Source organism: Sphaeramia orbicularis, chromosome 22, assembly GCF_902148855.1.
Source record: "Sphaeramia orbicularis chromosome 22, fSphaOr1.1, whole genome shotgun sequence".
Lineage (NCBI taxonomy): Eukaryota > Metazoa > Chordata > Actinopteri > Kurtiformes > Apogonidae > Sphaeramia > Sphaeramia orbicularis.
This window is the reverse complement of record NC_043978.1, coordinates 25,652,922-25,675,156: the sequence shown is the minus strand read 5'-3', so window position 1 is coordinate 25,675,156 and position 22,235 is coordinate 25,652,922. Positions and strand designations below refer to the sequence as shown.

Here is a 22,235-nt window from a genome sequence, read left to right as displayed (position 1 = left end):
TCTTCTATCCTTCGCCAACAGATATTATGATTCTTGGTCTTCTCGATAGGTGCTTTAAAGGGTTTCTGAGATATTCTCGATATCCACCCTGGTCAGAGAATAACCTTTAGAATCCAGCATAGACTCTTCCAGGGAGAGTTTTACTAGAGGATTTACAGTTCTTGAAACTGGTGATTTTTTTTTTCTTCAAGACTTCTAGCAATTGTTGCTATCTGTCCAAACTGTCAGATGGGCATAAGATAATCATTAAATCAGAAAATGGACCCATATTGTTTACTTGAAGAAGCATTAGTTTAATAAAGTAATAGTAAAGGATGTGGCATATAATTTTAACACAATAACTGTCACTTTCATCAATCAAATAATTATTAGAACTATGAAAATGTATTGCCTTTAAACCTTTAGGTGCCTGCATTTTTTTTAAATATTCAATTTTGATATCAGGTTTTCAGAAAGCTGTGTTTCATTCAGGTATGTCGCTTGTTGCAATATTGCAACTTAGGCGCTTAAAGGTTTAACACAGTTGAACCAGTTGAATGTCAGCATGGCTTCATTAACCTTTAAATCACTGCTAACTACAGTTAATTATTGTGTTTAGTCATTTATTGATGGTATTAATGTTGATAAAGGTATTAATTTATAGATTATTTAATAGTTTCTGCATTTAACATGAGTTAAGAGGAATGAAATGAAACTAAGAGTTACTTCATGTGTATTAATGTATGAATTAATGGCTAATTTTACTCTTGTTAATACTTATTTGGGGTTTAGATATTAAAATTAATAGATGAAAAACTTGATTATGAACTTCACAATACTTCAAGGGTCCATTGCCTTTTATATGCTTTTGTTTAAAGGTTATGATTGTGAGTCCACATTGTCCACTGAGACTTATTTTTGGTAAATGATCAGTTTACGTATCCCTTTATCTTCATGTAGATGCTACTTACAGCCTGATCTGTATATTATTTTGCAATCATAGTAGTACATTTATTAGTGCTGTTTGAGACCCTTAATATAAACCTGAAAGAAGTTGTATCTTTAGAAGTTATACTTAATAAATGCTTGGGAGTATATTAATAAATGCCTTGGTTAACTTGACCACATTGGAAAATAATGAATAGACATAACACTTAACTGTAGTTAATGTTAAATAATATGCCCTTTATGAAAAGTGTTGCCAAAGCACAGTCACAAAGTCAAGTAATGTAGTGTGAGTGTTATTGCTAGTCTTTAGGTCGGCTTAGTCTCATGTGTGTTAACTTGGAATATTTTGTCTATTTTTCAGGGTTCGTACAGGTACTTGAAACTCTTGAAAATGCTTGAATTTCAATGTTGTGTTTTCAAGGTCTGAAAAGTGCTTGAATTTTAGTTTAAGTGCTTGAAAGTGCTTGCAATTATAACCGAAGCTACTTACAGAGCAGTGATACATTTTGAAAAATAAAACTTTATGTCAAAAAAGAAAATTAGCGGGTGCTCTCAGGTTGATCCTGGTAATTTTTTATCTTAACCTTTGGGTTGGTGTGAGTGTGCCTGAAGAACACCAAGTGGCTCCACTTTTTTGGATAAAACTTTGGGTTCTCCTTTAATTTCTAAACATTTTGCTACTATGAAACATAATTTTAGATGTTTCTAGCATAATACAGACACTATCTAAGGCTACATTCAGACAGCAGGTCTTAGTGCACAATTTGGATTTTTTGGTGAAATCCGATTTTTTTTGTATGCTCGTTTATATTACACATTAAATGCGACTTCTATCAGTTTTGAGTGTGAACTGAATGTGACCCTGAAGTGACCCACATGCGCAAAAAGGTCCTGATGTAATGCGTGACCACGCAGGCACGCACTGTGTTTACGGAAGTCCTCCTGGGATGCAGAATTGGGACGTTTGTCGCATTTTAGTGATGTAAAGGTCGGATAAATGAGACCTGGCTGTACAAACTGAAATCACATTGCAAAATATCAGATACGCATCGGATTTAGGACCACATATGAAAGTAGATTTGAAAAAATCAGATTTGCGCTGTTTAAACCATCTTTAACAGATCGGATACAGGTCACATATGAGCAAAAAAATCGGGTTTGGGCCACATTTTGTTGTTTGCTTGTTTATTTATTACCTCCGCCAAGGAGGTTATGTTTTTGCCAGGGTTTGTTTGTCTGTTTGTCTGTCCGTTAGTGTGCAACATAACTCAAAAAGTTATGGACAGATTTTGATGAAATTTTCAGGGTTTGTTGGAAATGGGATAAGAAAGAGGTGATTAAATTTTGGTGGTGATCGGGGGTGGGGGGGCCACGGGGGGGGCGCAGACCAGAAAATTTCATCAAAATCTGTCCATAACTTTTTGAGTGATGTTGCACACTAATGGACAGACAAACAGACAGACAAACAAACCCTGGCAAAAACATAACCTCCTTGGCGTGGGGGGGCCCACGGGGGGGGGGGGGGGGGGGGGGGGGGGGGGCACTGATCAGCCTTGGCGGAGGTCTGCGCTCTCCGAGTGCTTCTAGTTACAAATATAACATTAAAACCAAACCACAAAAAGATTTGTATGAAAAAGAAAGGAAAACATTCAAAAAGGAGCAGGAGGAAGTTTATCTTATAATCTCCCACCCCCTTACCCAATCCTTCTACCTATCCTAAATTCCCATGTCAGATCCCATAAGTGACTCAAAATCCTACACATATCAGACTAAATTCTGACTAAGCACAAAACACAAAAATGCTGTACATATCAAGGATAGACTCTGTCCATTTTTCAACAGTATTTCACATCAAAATAAACTCTGTCCCTTTCATAGCAGTAATAATACCCATATCAAAAACAAAAATAAACTCTGTCCATTTCATGACAATAATACAAAAAACAAAAATAAACTCACAAAAAAAATATAGTCTTTCATTACAGTAATGCAAAAAAACAAAAATAAACTTACAACAACCAAAAACAAACTCACAAAAACAAAAATAAACTCTGTCCATTTTATGACAATAATACAAAAAACAAAAATAAATTCACAAAACACAAAAATGCTATACTTTTCAAGGATAGATTGTCCATTTTGCAACAGTATTTCACATCAAAATGAACTCTGTCCCTTTCATAGTAGTAATAATACCCATATCAAAAACAAAAATAAACTCACAAAAACCAAAAATAAACTGTCTATTCCATGACAGTAATGCCAAAAAAACAAACAAAAATAAACTCACAATAACCAAAAATAAACTCACAAAAAACAAAAATAAACTCACAAAAAATCAAAAATAAACTCTGTCCATTTCATGGCATGACAATAATACAAAATACTAGAATAAATTCACAAAACACAAAAACGCTATACATATCAAGGATAGACTCTGTCCATTTTGCAACAGTATTTCACATCAAAATAAACTCTGTCCCTTTTGTAGCAGTAATAATACCCATATCAAAAACAAAAATAAACTCTGTCCATCTCATGACAATAATACAAAAACCAAAAATAAACTTACAAAAACCAAAAATAATCTATTTCATGACAGTAATGGAAAAAACAAACAAACAAAAAAAACAAAAATAAACTCACAACAACCAAAAATAAACTCTGTCCATATCATGATAATAATACGAAAAACAAAAAAAAAAAATTCACAAAACACAAAAATACTATACATATTAAGGATAGACTCTGTCCATTTTGCAACAGTATTTCACATCTAAATAAACTCTGTCCCTTTCGTAGCAGTAGTAATACCCATATCAAAAACAAAAATAAACTCTGTCCCTTCAGTAGCAGTAATAATACCCATATCAAAAACAAAAATAAACTGTGTCCATTTCATAACAATAATAGACTTATTGACCTCTAGACATTTGCCTGCAGTCTGAACGTAGCCTTAATACGTTCAGGTGAATGCATAACAGGGTTTCTATAAACAGGAATGCCCACTGTGTGTCTTTACAGAATGACCCACATATGATAGACACTGTTGCGAAGCCCCCGTTGGCATCCACATGTTAAGGGTCAACACATAGTTGTGACGACTCGCTACCGTTTGCACTTCCCCTCTCAGCATGTCTGTCAATACTGCCAATAAAGCCTACGGATAATAGCCTGGCCAGCCCATTAAACACACCGGCAGCTCCAGGAAGAGGATCAATAATAGATACATCACCACAGGAGCAGCCGCTGTGACCTTACACCAGGACGTCACCAACCTCAACCTTAAACAAACATGTTTATTTTGGTCTTACACTTCTTCGGTGCCTTGCTCAACAGTATAGGATATCCAAGTGGGCTCAAACCGACAGCTTCATAGACCTCTCACACAACAAACCTTCAAGGGTCACTCTCTTTTTGTTATTAATGTTTATTTCTAAAGTACCATTTTCATTTTGTGCCAAAAAATTTTTATTCCATTCATGCTGAGGATTTTTTTTTTTTTCCTCGCTGCCGGCAGATGTGTGCTTTCCACTACAAGGCTTGCATTTCAATGGCAGCACAAGATGAAGAAAATTCAATTTGTTGCATATTAATATGGGAGTTGGGAATTCCAGCCAATAGTCCAATTTATTGCAGTGCAGCCAAGACCACAACACTCATGCTTTACAACCAATCCAACTGAAGCCTTAAGAAGAGCATAGGAGAGCTGCATATACAATTATCCTCCTAACACTTAAAATGAACTGTCTGTAATATTTCTACTTTAACATACTCAAAATGATACCGTAAAATTTGTGTGTGAACAAGCTAACCGTTTTCACATTACACCAAAAACGCTGTACACTGTGTTAGAGTGAAATCAACAGCAATTATCATGTTAAGCAGCTCAGATCAGCACTGTCCAGTCTCATTATACGTCTTTGTAACACATGAATGAGTAGTGAGTCATCGTAGCATGTCTGTGATCAGTCCCATGTAATTGACACTTTTAATGAAAGCTGGATGATACGTCTAAGTGGTTATATAATGATACAAATAATCATGTGAGTTAATATCAGTAATTACGTTGATAATGTCTCTAAATTTAATGTCTATTTTTTGGTCCCGAGTGAAAGTTGAAGAAACCAGATGGTCAAACAAGCAAGCAGTTCAGTCTTTCAGAAATCTAGATTCATAATAATTCCAAATAACTCTATATTCGGTGGCATAATGAAGACAATCATGCTTTATTTTCTAGTCTTGCGTTCACTCAAGGATGTTTTTTGCAGAATTCTTGGCTGATAAATTTTGTCCAATAGTCGATCCTCATACCAGTGCCACTTTCTAGTTCCTTGTTTTGTTTTTTTGTTTTGTTTTGTTTTTTATCTCCCCTAAAGAAAGAAATCCTCTGTTTTTCGCACACTTGGAGGAACTTAGATTGGATTATATCTGTATACCAGTGACTGTCCTCTGCCTCTGCGCCTCTTTCTTTAAGTAAGGACATGCTAGTTAATTAATTAATTAGTTCTTATGTACATCTGGGCCTTTGTTTTTGTGTTTTAACATAACTGAAAACTGCAAAATAATACACATAAAAAAAAGAAAGAAAGAAGTCCTCATAACTATAAAATTAGTTAATATCCGGCATCACATTATCTTTGAATGAACACAGATTCAAAAATGGAAAGTGATGAAAAAACCTTGAATATTGTAAGACTGATAAATATCTTCCATTACGATCAGTGAAAATATATCTGAAATGCCAATACCGGAGTATACTGGCCAGTATCAGCAGATATTGATGTCCAGCTGTTGTACCAGTACATCCCCTAGTTTCACCCCATGGCTGTGTTTGGTTAATTTTTTTACCGCTACACTAAGATATATTCTAAATCTTCTACCATGCTAATGTGATTGGAACATCCAAATTCTAATGCTCCAAATGGGCACATTGCTAAAAACTGAACAAAAAATGTATGAATGAATGAATGAATGAATGAATGTTTATTTCAGTTAAATACAAAATACAAAACATATACATATTAAAAAAAACAACAACAACAAAACAAAACACATACATATTAAAAAACAAGCAAACATAAAATTAACACATTTTGTAACTGAAAAAGGCAGAAGCTGAAGCCGGAGGCTTATTTCTGCTTCTCCTATTCACATCCTTAATTCACGTCTTCACCCGTAGTTGCAGCAGGTAAATACTTAAACACAAATTATACTACATTCAGTGTTATAAATCATTTTGTAATCATATTACTTTCATAGCCCTTCAGAATTTGACAAATTAAAGTCTTATGTTATGTAAGATCATAACATTGTGCAATATTCCATAACAATGAGCAATAGTTTTTTTTCCATCTTTCAACACTAATAATGTGCAATATGGTCAACTCTACACTGCTTACAATGAGCAACCAATGAGTTACCTAAATGTGCATGTGCACTTTTAACTTTATTACTGTGCACTTTACATTTTATTCAATATTATCCAGGCCTGTTTTTTATGTCTTTTGCTTCGAACTTTGCTTTTTAACTTGACTACACACAAAAATTCCAATCTGCCTGTACCGAAATGTACCTGTGGCAATGGCATTCTATTCTATTCTATTCTATTCTATTCTATTCTATTCTATTCTATTCTATTCACTAAAGTGAACTGGGATTAATGAAAATTCGACACACGTCTGTAGCTGATGCTTTTTGTTGTTGTTGTTGTTTTTTTTCTGCATTGATTGTATTCATGTTATGTTTCAACTGAATAGCTAATGAAGAGCTACTTTACCAAACACTTTGCATTTCCTTATTTCTTGTTTGATGTTCTCCTACCCAGAACCCAGTACACTGATCTACATTCAAGCCTCTTTTAAAATTCTTTATCTTGAAGACATCAAAGTCACACAATTAAATAGATCAAGAGATCAAGGTAGCTCCCATGTTTTGTGATGTAAAAGTGTTTTGTTTGTAATGGGAGACGTCTTGTAGCTTTTAAGGAGCGGTTTCGGCAGCACATCTGAAGGGCCTCTTTGACAACAAGGTAAAGCTAATGGTGCAGATACTGAATAGACTTAGCTGATATCTACAGGTTTTTTTATGTGATTATTTATTTATTTTTTAATACTCATGGCCATTATGGCAATTAACTTGTGTACTGCCCTATTGGACCTTTTTCATTTGTGTAGGGAAGGGAATGGCTCCATTGTGTGTTTTCCTGTATTGTGTAGTTTTATTGTGGTGGCATCTCGGGTGGTGCTGTTTCTGTGTATGTGTTGTTGTGTATGTGCTCATGTGTTTATGACTAGGGGTGTAAGAAAATATCGGTTCTGCAATATATCGCGATATTTCATTTCACAATACTGTATCAATATTAAAAAGTACTCTATCGATATTTTTAGGTATTTATTCAAATGCAGATATAATAGAGGCTCATTTTTGTTTTTTGGTGATCTTTATTGTTTATATCTTATTCATCATTATTTAACACTGATTAATGGTTATTTGAAGCATCCTAAAAGCACTTTCTACTGTCTGAGAGTGGCAGATATTAGTTCCTTTGGAAACTAGGAGAATTAGAAATATTTTGTGAGATAGCATTAGATCCTGTTCGGATCAAATAAAAATGTGCTTAGTATTGGTACATATTTCTGGTGTAATTTAATTCTTCCAGGAGATAATTAAAAAAAAAAGAAGCAAAAACAAAAAATTGCCTTTTTAACAGTATCATGATATATCGTGATGTATCGTATTGTAATCCTAGTATTGCGATTTGTACCGTATCGCCAGATTTTTGCCAATATACACCCCTTTTTATGACCCCTGTTGCACACCAAATTTCCAAAGAAACAAAGGATAAATAAAGTTGAAGTTGAAGCTAACCTGCTTTGGCAGACAATGAACTCCACCTCCACAACTTTTCAGTAAACTGTGTCCCCCTAGGAGTTGACTTGTGAATGTAACCTTTAAATGCTGCCATAGTGACTCAATTGTGATTTTGGCCTCACACAATAGAATAAATTACAGTATCATCTCTCCAAAGGATTTATATTCCTGACACATGTGACACACACACAGTATGGCTACATCAGTGTTGGCATAATTATGACAGCAATATTTGAAAAATTAATGAGTCTTTCAACATTCATGCAGCATCTGTGTTAACACTAGCTCCACCTAAAGTGATGGGATACTGAGGGAGTGTTTGGCATGTCAATCTGTAATCAGGATGAATGTGATCTTTACACTCCCAGTAATGCAGAGTCTCTCAATTTTAACAAGGCACGCAGCTGGGCCTATTTCTGTTCAGCTGAGCGTTCTTTGGAGAGGTGCTGCTCAGGCCTGACTCAGTATTTCACCTAAGCAAATGGTGCACCAATTAACAGAGAAATGGAATTATAAAAGAAGCGTCCACAATAGTACGGGGGGCTTATTTTTCCTCGGCGGTCTTAGCAGTTGTTTCTGTGTCCAGTTTAATTTGTGGACTCGTATACGCTCTCCCAGTGGGCCTCAGGCAGGCAGTCACAGCTGAATAGCAATAGTAGAGGGAGAGAAGGATATAGGGAGGGAGAGGAGGTTAAGAGACTACTGCAGAAAGAGAGGGGAGAGGAGAGGAAGAAAGAAATCAAAAGAGGCAGAATACATTCAGATTAAAAGAAACACACAGAGCAGGAGAGTTGGGGAGTGGAATACATGAATTTCAACTGGTGGGTATTAGTGTGAAGTGGCAGCTGCTGTCCAGCGCTTTCACAGCTGTCCTTGGAAAAGCTGTCAGAGGTTGGTGTAGGAAAAATATGTCCACATTCTCACAGCTACCGCAGGTTGATGTGTCAGTTGGTGCATGTTTATACACAGTCTTGTGTCTAGATCCCTCCGGGCAGTAGCAAAATGTAGATGGCCTTCGCTTTCCAAAAAACACAAAAACAAGTATAGAGCCAGCTCTGCCATGTGCATTGCCCCGCTGACTCACTGTGGTGTTTTGAGGATTATTTTTGATGAGAACAGTTAAAGGCTTCTGCAGCAGTTAAGTTTAAGAAAGAGTTTCACTGTATTGCAACAAGATTTTTTTTTTTTTTTTTTTTTTTTTTTTTTTTAGCAGGAATCAACTACAAGCAAGTGGTTCCATTGCAAAATAATGAGCCGCATTGGGTGGGTGACTCCAGGGGTCATCCCACAGAAGATTGTTGATTTTAAAACCGTAACATCAGCCAGCTTTGAGTCTGTTAGCCATGGGTAACCTTTTGTACATTCTCCTCTATAACAAAATCGTCATTTGCACAAAACTAAAGATATATTGTAACGTTTTCACATTACATTTCCAAAGCCAGCGTGTCTTGCTTAATGTATTTTGCACCTAACATTATATCCAAAGTTTCCAACAATGTTTACATCCAGAGAAATACAGAATTTTATTTGGTATAATGGAAAGAATAGTTAAGATGTCAGACTAAATCATACAATGCCACAGAATTATACTTTGTAACCCCAATACAGCATTATGTTGGGCATATTTTGATATCCCATTAATCATATAGATGTGGCTACAAACTTGAAATAAATGAAAAACTGTGTAGCGAAGCAGCACAGCTCTTTGTCAGGGATTTTTGTAATTTGCAGAGAGTAGAGCATTGTTTCCTTTATTCACATACTGTCTGTGCTAGGACCAGGACTTATCTTAACCTCAGCAACGTGTCTACTCCAACATTAGGGTAAATATCACCCAACATTTCAAACTGAACATAGACCACCGTAACATGACTCAATGTCTGTGACAGTGTAGCTATTATCTATGACTTAGTGAAACTGAAACTGGGACTGCCCTGAAAAACTCTTTCATGTGCTACAATATTATTTCATTTCTCATAAGAACATGGGTTTTGCACAGTTTCTGCTAAGTATTTGTGCACTACCTAGTTAGACATTTGTCTCATACACTGTAATTTTACTTTGTCAACGTTCTTTACAAACTCCTGTAAGTTTAAGTCAACTAAATGAACAGTTTTAGTGCTGACAAACTCCAAAGAATCACTACAAACAGACTTAAATGCCATCCAGTCATAAGTCCAGCACAATTCATACTAACAGCAATTAATGATGCAACTCTCTTTGTAAAATACCTTAATTTGCCCAGGTATTAGTGTAAGTATGGAGCCCCCCTACCCTGCCCCAACATAAAAGTCAAACTCTGAGACACACTGCAATAATACAGTAGAGAAAGTCATTTACTTTCTGCAGGTCATTAAACAGCATTAAAAGTCATTAAATAGATTTTGTGAACATTAAGACCTTAAATGGCATTAAAAAGCATTAAATTCAATGTCCAGAGGCATTAAAAAATGAAATACACTTGATGTAAAAAAAAAAAAAAAGCATTGGTATTCACGATTTATTTAGATTGTATAAACATTTAATTATTTTGATCGGAAATACAGTGTGATGATTGACAGGCGGAACCCTTTAATTGTCTATTGTTTATGGCCAGTGCACAAAGTCACAACACTGGAGTGTAACATGCTGTGAGCGTGCTCATACCGTGGCAAAAGAGCGGAGAGAATATTTGCAAATGTCAGAAAAATGGGAAAATGCAAGTTTCAGCAGAAGTGATTGGAGGAGATACTATTCAGAACCTGGTTAAAGCCTGTCGACGGTAAACTGTCATAAAACTATATATAAAACTGTATTTGCAGTTGGACATAGGCATTACATTTGTTTAAAGTGGCATTAAAAAGCATTAAATTAGATTTGCTGATACCTGCAGAAACTCTGTTATATTTTTTGTCAGTTTATCTACTATAATATGCAAACCACCAAACTAATACTGTAATGCAGGGGTGTCAAACTCATTTTAGTTCAGGGGCCACATTCAGCTAAATTTGATCTGCAGTGGGCCCAACCAGTAAAATAATAACATAATAATATAGAAATAATGTCAACTCCAAACTTTTCTCTATGTTTTAGAGCGAAATAAGTAAACTTACATTATGAAAAGGTTTACATCTACAAACTACCCTTTCAAAAGATGTGAATAACATGAACAAACTGAAAAAATAAGTGTAATTTTAACAATATTCTGCTTCAGTTTATCATTTACACATGTACATTATAATTTACAGATTACAGTGGATCTACAAATACACAAAACATTTAGTAACAGGTGGAATATTGTTAAAATTGGACTTACTTCTCTTAAGACATTTCTGGTTGTTCATATTTGTTCAGGTTATTCACATTTTTTGTGAAATTATACTTTGTTTTAGTGGAAATACATAAAAATATTTACATTTACAAGGAGAAAAAATTGGAGTTGTCATTATTTCTATGTTATTATGATAGTATTTTACTGGTTCTGACCCACTGGAGATTGAATTGGTCTGAATGTGGAACCTGAACTAAAAGGTTTGTTAATATCTTAGTGTAATTTTTGCATTTCACAAATTCATCCCGAGGGCCAGACTGGACCCTTTGGCGGGCCGGATTTGGCCTCCAGGCCGCATGTTTGACACCTGCACAGTAATGTAACATTCATAACTTATCGATCAATAAGTGAACTCCTTTAATGTTAAGTAACTTTACTTGTACTTCATGTGTAAACCTGATTTCTGTTTGTGTCCTATCAGATAGTATCATCCACACCGTAGTTATGTAAAGAATATACCCTACATTTAACCATGGCACTACAGTATATTTGTAATTGGGTATTCCATACTGAGTACTTTATGGCGAAATAATTAAAGATTTAACATATACCGGTATATGAAAGTCTGTATTTGTACTTAACTACCGCAAACCCCTACCTTATTTCAGTGTATGGAGTGATAAACAGGCCATCAGGATATTCACCCCAAAACACATCTAGTTTAACTAATATGTCTAGTACCTTATATTATTAAAACCGAGGTTGCTATTTATAAAGAAGATCCAAAAATGATACATTTACCTACTGATATTCACTTATAATGGAGTCTCAACTAACTGGCAACATGGAAGTTTTCATATAAATACTGAAGACTTCTCTACAATGTGTTAATTTATTCTCCCTAAAACCACATTTGCACTTTCAGGGTTACATTCACAGGAGCCTGAAGCACCACACAGCAGAAAATACATGCAGCAGCAGCAGCACAGGGGGAAGCATTTACTCTTACTGCCACCAGCAAGTATATCTGCATTTTGACCTACTTAAAGCTTCGTTTTATTGTAGTAAACTGCCAGGTTGGCATTAGTCCTGCTCCACTAATATTGTTTCAAACAGCAACAAATGAATAGAACCAGTCTCCACAAGATGAGTCCTTGAGGACGTCTGCATATATAATTTACATTAGTACACGTGTAACAAGAAGAACAGCAGCAACAACACTGAAAATATTAGTAGATGGGTTTATTTAATGTGCAGAGGCAATTCAGAAGCATCAACTATGGACAGCGATGTTTTCCCCCTAGTCTAAGCATGTTTTTAAAGCTACTTAAAACTTAACTTAAAGTCTGTTCGAGCTGAATTGAACGTTAATGCCAACCTGAATCATCTACATTGAAATCAGTCTACAGGCTGTTTGTTGAAGGTCCAGCTTGTAAGATTTAGTGGGATTTAGGAGGATCTAATTGCAGGAATGTTATTTTCTGTTCACACATTGAAAATAAACATACAGGAGGCATAGCATTACTTTTCTGCAATAACAGACACAGTTTTTGGCTATTTTAGCCCACGTAGACTAATCCTTACGGAAAGATGAGAACATTTGTAGATTTTCTTGTGTACTCTTTTAAAGGAGTGATATTTGGCTTTTTAAAAAATGGAATTATGCATTTTAAAACATTTCCCTGTGGTGTACATAAACTGTAAATGCTAAAAATGACCACAGTAAACAAACATATCAACGCGACCAAGTTGTAAAGGACACTCAGAAGCTTGGTTTGAGTTGGAATTAAACTTCTTAAATCTGCACTGCTAAAATAAACATCGTTGCACTCTGTTCGTCCTCCATTGTTGTTTTGAGAGCTAACACAGCTATGCTCGGGGTATTTCCGATGTAGAAGTTATACGTCACGCTATACGTGGCGCTGTGTCCCCGCCCCTTTGATTCCAGAGCACAGGCCCGCTGTGTAAAAGTCCAGCCTGTTTCACCTCTGTTACTTCTTTGGCTTGGCTGTGGAAATCGGTCAGTGGTGGAAAAAAAGTTGGGATCATCATCTCATTGCAAAAATCTAAATCTTACCAAATGTATTTTTCTCATTTCTAGTCAAAATACCTAATCACTTCTTAAAATAAGATATAATCACCTGAAGCACAGGTGTTAAACATGCGGCCTGGGGGCCAAATCTGGTCCATCAAAGGGTCCAGTCCAGCCCTTGGGATGAATTTCTCAAGTGTGAAAGTTACACTAAGATATTAACAATCCTTTTAGTCCAGCGTCCACATTCAGACCACTTCAATCCCAAGTTGGCAGGACCAGTAAAATACAATCATAATAACATATAAATAATGACAACTCCAAATTTTTTCTATATAAATGTAAATATTTTCATGTATTTACACTAAAACAAAGTATAATTTTGCAAAAAATGTGAATAACCTGAACAAATAAAAACAACCTGAAAAGTCTTAAGAGAAGTAAGTATAATTTTAACAAGATTCGTCCAGTTACTAAATGTTTTATGTGTTTGTAGATCCACTGTGATCTGTAAGTTATAATGCACATATGGAAATAATAAACTGAGGCATAATATTGTTAAAATTATACTTATTTTTTCAGTTTTTTCATGTAGTTCACATCTTTTGAAAGGATAGTTTGTAGATGTAAACCTTTTCATAATATAAATGTACTTTTTTCACTCTAAAACACAGAGAAAAGTTTGGAGTTGACATTATTTCTATATTATTATGTTATTATTTTACTGGTTCAGCCCATTTCAGATCAAATTTAGCTGAATGTGGGCCCTGAACTAAAATGAGTTTGACACCCCTGACCTAAAGAGTAATTTTTCAGGGAGATATAAGAACTCATTTTCAGACAATAGATCTTGAAAATCTTTTTTCAAGGAATCTTACCGAGATAATTTTCACTTGTTCCATTGGCAGATTTTTTTTTTTTTTTTTTTTTTTTGCTTAAATCAAGATTTTTTTTGCTTAAATCAAGCAAAGAAAAAATCTGCCAATGGAACAAGTGAAAATTATCTTGGTAAGATTCCTTGAAATAAGATTTTCAAGATCTATTGTCAAAAAATAAGTTCTTCTATCTCACTGAAAAGTTACTCTTGAGGTGATTATGTCTTATTTTGAGAATGATGAGATATTTTGACTACAGTACAAATGACAAAAATACACTTGTGTAAAAGGGGCTTATGATTCCATTTTTTGCCAGATCTCTTAGCCCTTATAGTCATGTTATGTTGAAATGGTATTAAAATGGTCAGGAATAGAACTTTCAGTTCAAAATCCCTCTAGGAAAATAATAGACCTGCTAAACTCAAAGCCTTCAACCTTTAATTAACAATAGCAGAGCAGTTTTTTTTACATTTCCCATCTTCCTGTATCAACTCTCTATGTAGACATAGATCTGATTACACACATACTTCATATGAAACATCTAGTTCTAAATCAGCCTCTTTTTATTTGTGGTTTGAGCTTGTCAAAACCAACTACTGTGTTTGTGACTTTTGCTTATGTGCAGTGACAGACCCCAGCTTTGGTGGATTCGATAATGAGACAAAAATATCCATTTGGTCCGTGCTTCCCTCTGCTCGTCTCTGCCATCTAATGTCCCCCGCTCTGCAAGTCTTCCACTGGGTGTCAGCTCCACACAGTGATCACAGCTCTCACAGGTCTACAAAGTAAAGTAAAGCGAGGCAGAGCCGGATCGCTGCAGACTCCCCTTATCTCCCCCTTCTTGAGCAAGCTAATTAATCTTGCTTAATTAAAACATGACTAGGCCCTATTTATTATGAGGAGAATGTTGATTTCTCATCCTCTTTTGCCAAACATGAGTTTTAAATCTGGATGACAGATCTTCTCCATATCACTGCGGGTAAGCCAATTAATAGGAAGTGTGAGCCGGACAAAATTGCCTGTTAAAACTTTGGATCAATGCAATCGAGTTCTGGACTAAACTAGTCCGCCATTAAGTGAGAGTGAGGTCTATTTATGCTGCAGTTTATTAGCTGTGACCCACCCCCCCCTCCTTTAGAGAAGGTTGGAATTTCCTGGAACAAGTATGTAATGAAGTGCGTTTTTTTTTTTTGTTGTTGTGGGCTAACTGCCTGAGACTCTTTTGGATGGGGGTCTTTGTTGATTGTTGGATGAATTAATGAGGAGCTGTTGAACCCTGAGGTGTTCTTCTTTGCATAGCATTTGACAGAGCTGCTGGTTCGTATTCTGGCTCGGTTCCTTATGCAGCTCTTTTCATCATTTCCCAGGAAACTAATTTTTGGTCGCACACTGTCAGGCTTAATTATACTTAAACCTCTCAGTGTTTTTGTTTTGTTTTTAAGGATGACACTTTTTTAATTGATTTAGATAAAGCAGCCTCCAGCCAAAACACTTTTCAGAGACTGGTGTCTTCTCTCTGCATCGTTGCATCTTTGTCAGATTAGATGATCTTTGTGTCATGAGACCGGGCTGTATGATGTGTCGTTGTCTAGAAATATCTAAAGACGCGCTCTAACGCTGTGCAAACTCAAAGACTTTTTTTTTTTTTTCTTGGTCAGTCCCATCATCCAATATCATTAAAAGGCACAGAGCTTGGTTGTTTAACTGTCCTCTGGTATTCAGGGATAAAAATACAAGTTGGATTTATCAAAACTCTCTGTGGTCCTGCGTGTGAGCTTGTTTTTGACAGATAGATGTGATCAAATGCCGATGGGTACGATGTGTAAACAAGCTCAAACTTTGCATCTGACCTGAAATGATCACAGATAGCTTCTTCTTTTTAAACATCACTCCCCTGTGTATTTCAGAAGGTAGACTGAGTTAGGCTCGCTATGTTTTGCCACCAATTTACAGCTAGATTTACTGTATCTTTTATTGTGGTGCTTGTTTTGGAACTGCCTTGTTTATCAGCGAAGGCAACAATAAAATTTCATTACACACAGTATTTACTGCACAGGAATTGAAAAGGTGCCTCGCAGGGCTGATTTGGTCCTCACAGTGCCTCTAATTAATAAACCAAACAGAGGTTTCAGCAGAATTTTAATCTCAGAGGAAATGTAGCTCAAATTAGTGTTGTGATTAGTTTAACCTTGACAGCTATGAAAGACAAGTGTCTAACAGCCTTTCATGCAGCACAAACTACAACAATTTGTCTTAATTCATTAGTTTTAATAGTCTGAGCAGAAAGAGACACACACATAAAGCAGGATTTTTTTCTGTTGAAGTGAGGATGAAAGAAACTCAACTAAACATTTAATCTTGTGAATGTAAAGTCTAGACAGCGTGGAAAAGTATGAAGGTTGATTTTTGGTAATTTTCATATCTGGATGAATAGGGAACATATGGAGATTCCCCTGTTCTGTGTTTCACGGCCATAACTTTGTACCACTGTGCTGAAAACCGAAGGCCACCGTGTGTTTGAAGTTGTCGAAAGCAAGGCAGAAATTTGCCACGAGTCTGAGCAAATACTCCCTCCTCTCTTCCCTCTTTTTTTTTTTGGTGTTATTTAACTTGTATCATGCAGCAGTTTTCTGGCAGTTACTTGGCAAAACATTATAGCATACATGGAATGTAACGTATAGAACCCACTTATTTACATAATTTGCATCTACATATTTGAGATTAGATGTCAGGTGTCATCTAAGTCATAAAATCTACTGGAAAATTAAAGATATGCAGGAACCTTTCTGTTGTCGAATTGTTTGCTTAGCAAGTAAAATGGACTGAAATGATTTGGAAGTAGGGTATACAGTCGCGGAAAAAATTATTAGACCACCCCTCGTTTTCCTCAATGTCTTGTTCATTTTAATGCCTAGTACAACTAAAGGTACATTTGTTTGGACAAATATAATGATAACAACAAAAATAGCTCATAAGAGTTTAATTTCAGAGCTGATATCTATCCATTTTCCATGTTTTCTTGATAATAACCAAAATCACGTCAGTTCTTACATCAATAGCTATGGCATTGTACTGACAAAAATAGTGTTTTTAGTCATTCCATGTTTTCTTTTCTGTCTGTTTTAGTCACATGATACACACAGGAGTTAGTACTTGATTGCATATCCATTGTTTTTGATGACTTTTGATGGTCTAATAATTTTTTCCGCAACTGTAAACCTGTGTAAGAACCTGTGAGATTCTCTAAATGCCAAGGAAAGGTGCTTTAATATTGTTGCATCTCCTTTAGCGCTGGATCGGCCAGACAATCATTCACTGAAGGAAACCACATAATACCCATAGCTCCTTTTGGTAGCAACATTTGACCACCAGACTATTCATAAAAATATACAATAAACACCAACGTATTATGAATTAATATTTAAAGGTTCAGTATGTAAGATTTAGGGCCATCTAAGTAGTGATGTTTTCAAGTTAATGCTGCAGAATTAGCTATTTCTACATTTTGAACATTGCTATTAACATATCATTACTTAATTTTAGGCAATTTCATAAAGAACAGGTTAATGTCTGAACTCCAGTTTAGAGAAATATAGTAACATTAAGCTGGGAAGAATAATAGATTCCCTAATCACTGTGTTTTTTCTTCCTTGAGAATTCTCCCTCATATCCTTTCTCGACCTTGTGACATTTTCCACCAAGGTCAAGCAGAAATAGTTAGGGAAAAAAAAACAAGATCCTATTTTTCACCACTATTTTACCACAACTCCTGTTTATTGGTTTTTTTGTTTGACAGATTGATATGACAACAACAGCAGTTATATTTCGTGCTTCTATTGCATAGTCAGCCCTGGCAGCTCAGGAAAATGTCAGGTCCCAGAGAGGGCAGAAAGGAGTCGCAGTTCATCTAGAAAAGACATTTGTAACATTGAGTAGGCAGCATACACAGTTGCAAATATTACAGGATCACTCATAGAGAAGCTGCACAGTTCTCAAGGTTGGAGCATTATCAGTGCCTTTTTTCTAGTCCTAGATTCCATGTATAAATGGAGTTGGCAAACGACAGAAACTTCACATCTGACAACACAACCTTTTACAAATGTGCATATCTATAGTGCTAACAACAAAATATATCCTGAGTTGCACTGAAAAAGCCCCAAAACAAAAACAAATACTGTGTATAAGGAGGGACCTCATTGTTGGACCATTGTAGTTGAGGTGGAGGGTATTCAGTTGGTTGCAATCTTCCGCAGTCACCTCTAGATGTCACTAAATATCACACACTGGGCCTTAAAGTTGCACAAAACTGAGACATATTTGTGCCATAATGCCAGCTGCCTCTGGTATTTAACCTTGTATCAGATTGGAGTTGGGACTGGGTGATATGGCTAAATAACTGATGCTTATTATCATTAAAAGAAATGTATGTATAATCTATGCATATGTGATACAATGTCAAATATCTTATTTTTAATAATAAAACTACACCTATGTGTGTAAACAGAGAACATCATGTCTTAATTTTTTTTAATTCACTTTACATTTTTTTGGGTGGAATGACTCAATGAACCATATTAAGTAATGTTGCTCCTAGAGCAGGGTTTCTCAACAGGTGTGGTACCGCCCCCCAGGGGGTGTTGGGACACTGTCGGGACCGAAATGGGGGTTGTTGGTCTGCATAAGTATCAGTATCAAACAGCATATTATGTCAATGGCGAATTTTTGCCCCCCCCCCCCCCCCCCCCACACACACACACACACACACACTCCTCCACAATAAGGTACTGGTACAGGTCATGACGGGGGGGGGGGGGGGGGGGATGCTCTATCGATGCAATGTATAGGCCTTTAAGGTCTGTCAGACCAACTCCCCCCTTTGACAACTTGTTACGGAGTACAGCAATGCCCCAACCTCACCACCACCTAGTTGCAATGCAGTTTTTTTTTTGGGGTGGGGGGGGGGGTGACAGGAGGCTCATGATGACAAAATGGGGCATTTGTTCAAAAAAGGTTGAGAAACATAGTCCTAGAGTTTTTTAGTAATACTTCAGTACTTTTTAAGACAATAATTTTGTAATTAGTCATTTAATCATCAGTTACATCATGTTAGTATCTTCTATATACCAGGGATGTAACGATAGGAAAATTTCATATCATGGTAATTGTGACTAAAATTATCATGATTATCATTATTATTACCATCATTATTATCACGGTATTTTTGAAATTGTGCTCAAAATATTCAAAAAGTACTTACACACACACTGAAATAATTTAACCAAGCTGTATTTAAAAAAATAAATAAATAAAATAACAGGCACAATGTACCTTCTGTTGGCAGAAACATCCAAATATTAACCCTTACAGGTCTGAGCCTATTTTGTCCGTTTTTCAGTACTTTTGATTTTGCCTTTATATACTATATAAACAAATGTTTACTATACCCATGTTGGTTTGTTTTTTTTTTCAGCACAACTTCATCTATATCATCAGTCGATTATTTTTTTTCACTTTAACCTGCTATATCAACATAAAAGGACAAAAAACACAAAAAAATATATAAAATTTGATTTGAAAAATTTCTATACTTAATTGCATAAATAACACAAAGATGCTTAACGAACCTTTTCAAAGACTTTAAAAGTGAATATTGGTCCCAAATATTAGGTATATAAAATTAAAATTGTAATAAATTAAAACTATACTCAAATATTTGACATAAAAGCAGATCTTTACATAGGTTTTTTTTCCCCATAAACGTGCAGTAATCAAACGTCATCATGATAATTAGAATTTTAACGGTAATACTAACCGTCTGCAATTTTACCGCGCTTTATCGTTATACCGGTAATCATTACATCCCTACTATATACCTTACATATATGTGACATTTGAGTTGTTTATTGACAGACCTTAATGCTGTTGTTACAGATGTGGGTAACATGTCCTGTTGAAGTAAAGAACTGCTGTTACTGTTCTGTTGTGTTGTTTTTTAATGAAGATAAACTATAGATGATCACAGCCCAGGGAGACTGGATAAAGCGACCAACTAAGAAATGTGTAAACAGAAATGTTTATATGTATTTCACTGACTTTAACCCCATCAGGTGATGTTCGAGGTAGTGATGTATATTAGTCATCATATTGTTAGTACCATTACTCGTGATGTTTTGATGGCGTATTTTGTGCAACACTGAGCTTGAACGAGCGTGGCCTCCAGAAAACAAACCAGTTTCACAACACCAATCCATGCACTTTCTTTGAGGAATTACTGCTGAGTTGTTGGTTTGGTTTTCCACTGTTGTTGACTGGGTTTTGGGGGAAAGTGGTGAAAGTTTCTACAGTGTGTGTGTGTGTGTGTGTGTGTGTGTGTGTGTGTGTGTGTGTGCACAAATAAATAAAGAAGAGACATACACATATATAGATGGTAGGAGATATCAGCAAGCATCAGTTTAACTAATGTCCATATACAGTATAAAACAGTACTGAACATACTGGTAGAAGTCCTCATTGGAGTCTTAAATGGTCAACATCTTTATTTATTTCAGGATCTCTTTCTGTAAACGTCACTTGCTTATTTTCCAAGTCTCCACATCTGACAAAAGATACAAGATACATGTTTCTCTATTCAAAATGCAGCGCTGATCTTTCTTTTCCCTTCTGCCTCTTCTCGTTCGTGTCTGCAGGGCAGCCGATTGTGAAATTGGACAACCAGTTCAAGGCGATGTGCGTGGCCTTGCATCCCAGCAACCCCGAGGTGTTCCTGTGCGGAGGTTACAGTTCAGCAGTGAAGGCCTGGGACTCTCGCAGTTGCAAGGTCAAACTAATTAACCTCCATACAGTAGATTTATCATTTTTATTGACTCAGGTTCATCGACTGTTGTTTGACTTTTATACATCTGAAGGCAGGTAGGATTTTAATACATGCTTTTCATCCATAGCTCCATTTACCTTCAAATTAGTACAAACAAGGCTGTATATTTTGATTTGGACATTGAGCCGTGCTGTATTTCAGTAAGAAGAGAATGCTGGCTTATATGTGCGAATAATATTGCAGGTTACATCACTAATTGCTCAAAGCTCACTTTAATTTTATCCGGGAGCTATAAATTCTTCTTGTGAAGCTGCAACCTAATATTGCTATTAAACTTAATGGACTGTTTTATATGATAATCCTATTCACTTCCTCAGAATCTGGGTGCCTTCATTTAATTTCCTCGTGGCAAACTGAATTTTTTTTCCTTCAGGGTTTAGATTTAATACAGCAGGGATTGGTTCTGCCAGTAGGTGTCAATGTAATTTGCAGCAAAAAGTGTACACCGGACCTCAGCATTGCAGCTGCCTGTCAGTCTTAGCCCTGGGCTGTGTGTTTTTTGCTCTGGGGTGAAATTACCCCTAGTAGATAAAAAGACCAAGAGCAGCTTACTCACCCCACAGGCACAACATTAAGCCATTAGTGTGAAGTCTTTCCAAATGGACTCATGACTTTGAATAGGATGCATTAGTTTGCTCAACAATGTTGTGCTAATGATCACTGATGGATGATGTAGCGACAGGAGTTAAACCATCGGTTCAGTTTATAAAAGGGAGATTTAAGTGCATAAAAAGAAAAGGTAGGGATCAGAGGTGAAGACTTTCTCCAGCGAGTTTAAGAAAGTAAGTCTTTTTGCTGAGAAAACAAACTTAATTTTATCCCACACTGAGACTTAGGTTTTCTTTTTGGCTTTGGTTTCAATTAAAGACATTATACTTAACGTTTCTGCCTTAAATTATGTAAAAATCACTAGATTTATGTGCCATGTTTTGAGTTGTATAATTACATTATGTCATATATTTCCAGGACTGTCCACATTCAGAATAATCTGTCAGTAGTGTTTAAGGCAGGGGTGTCAAACATGTGCCCGGGGGCTAAAACTGGCCCGCCAAAAGGTCCAGTCTGGCCTGTGGGATGCATTTGGGAAGTGCAAAAATTATACTGAAGATATTAACAATCAAGAGGTGTCAGACTCATTTTAGTTCAGGTTCCACATACAGACCAATATAATCTAAAGTAAAATAACAGCATTATAACCTATAAACAGTGGCAACTCCATTTTTCTAGGTTCTAGGTTCAACTGGACTAGTTTTGCTCTTTTGAAGCAAAACTCGTCCAGTTGAACCTCGAAGAACTACTAAGAAGAACAATGACCTGGGCAAATGAGAAACTGAATGAGAAATTTTTCTTATTTTAGTTCTAAACTCCAAATTTTTAACAGTATTATTCTTGTTACTAAATATT

At 35.9% G+C, this 22,235-nt stretch overlaps 1 protein-coding gene across 2 annotated transcripts in view; it reads left to right on the top strand.

Annotated features, from left to right (window-relative positions):
• Positions 1-22,235, top strand: part of wdr25 (WD repeat domain 25) — a 62,003-nt gene that overhangs the window by 19,971 nt on the left and 19,797 nt on the right. For both annotated transcript variants that reach the window (XM_030126717.1, XM_030126716.1), the window contains exon 4: positions 20,644-20,774. In XM_030126717.1, coding sequence (XP_029982577.1) covers positions 20,644-20,774 — 131 coding nt within the window. The remainder of the gene's footprint in view (positions 1-20,643; positions 20,775-22,235) is intronic.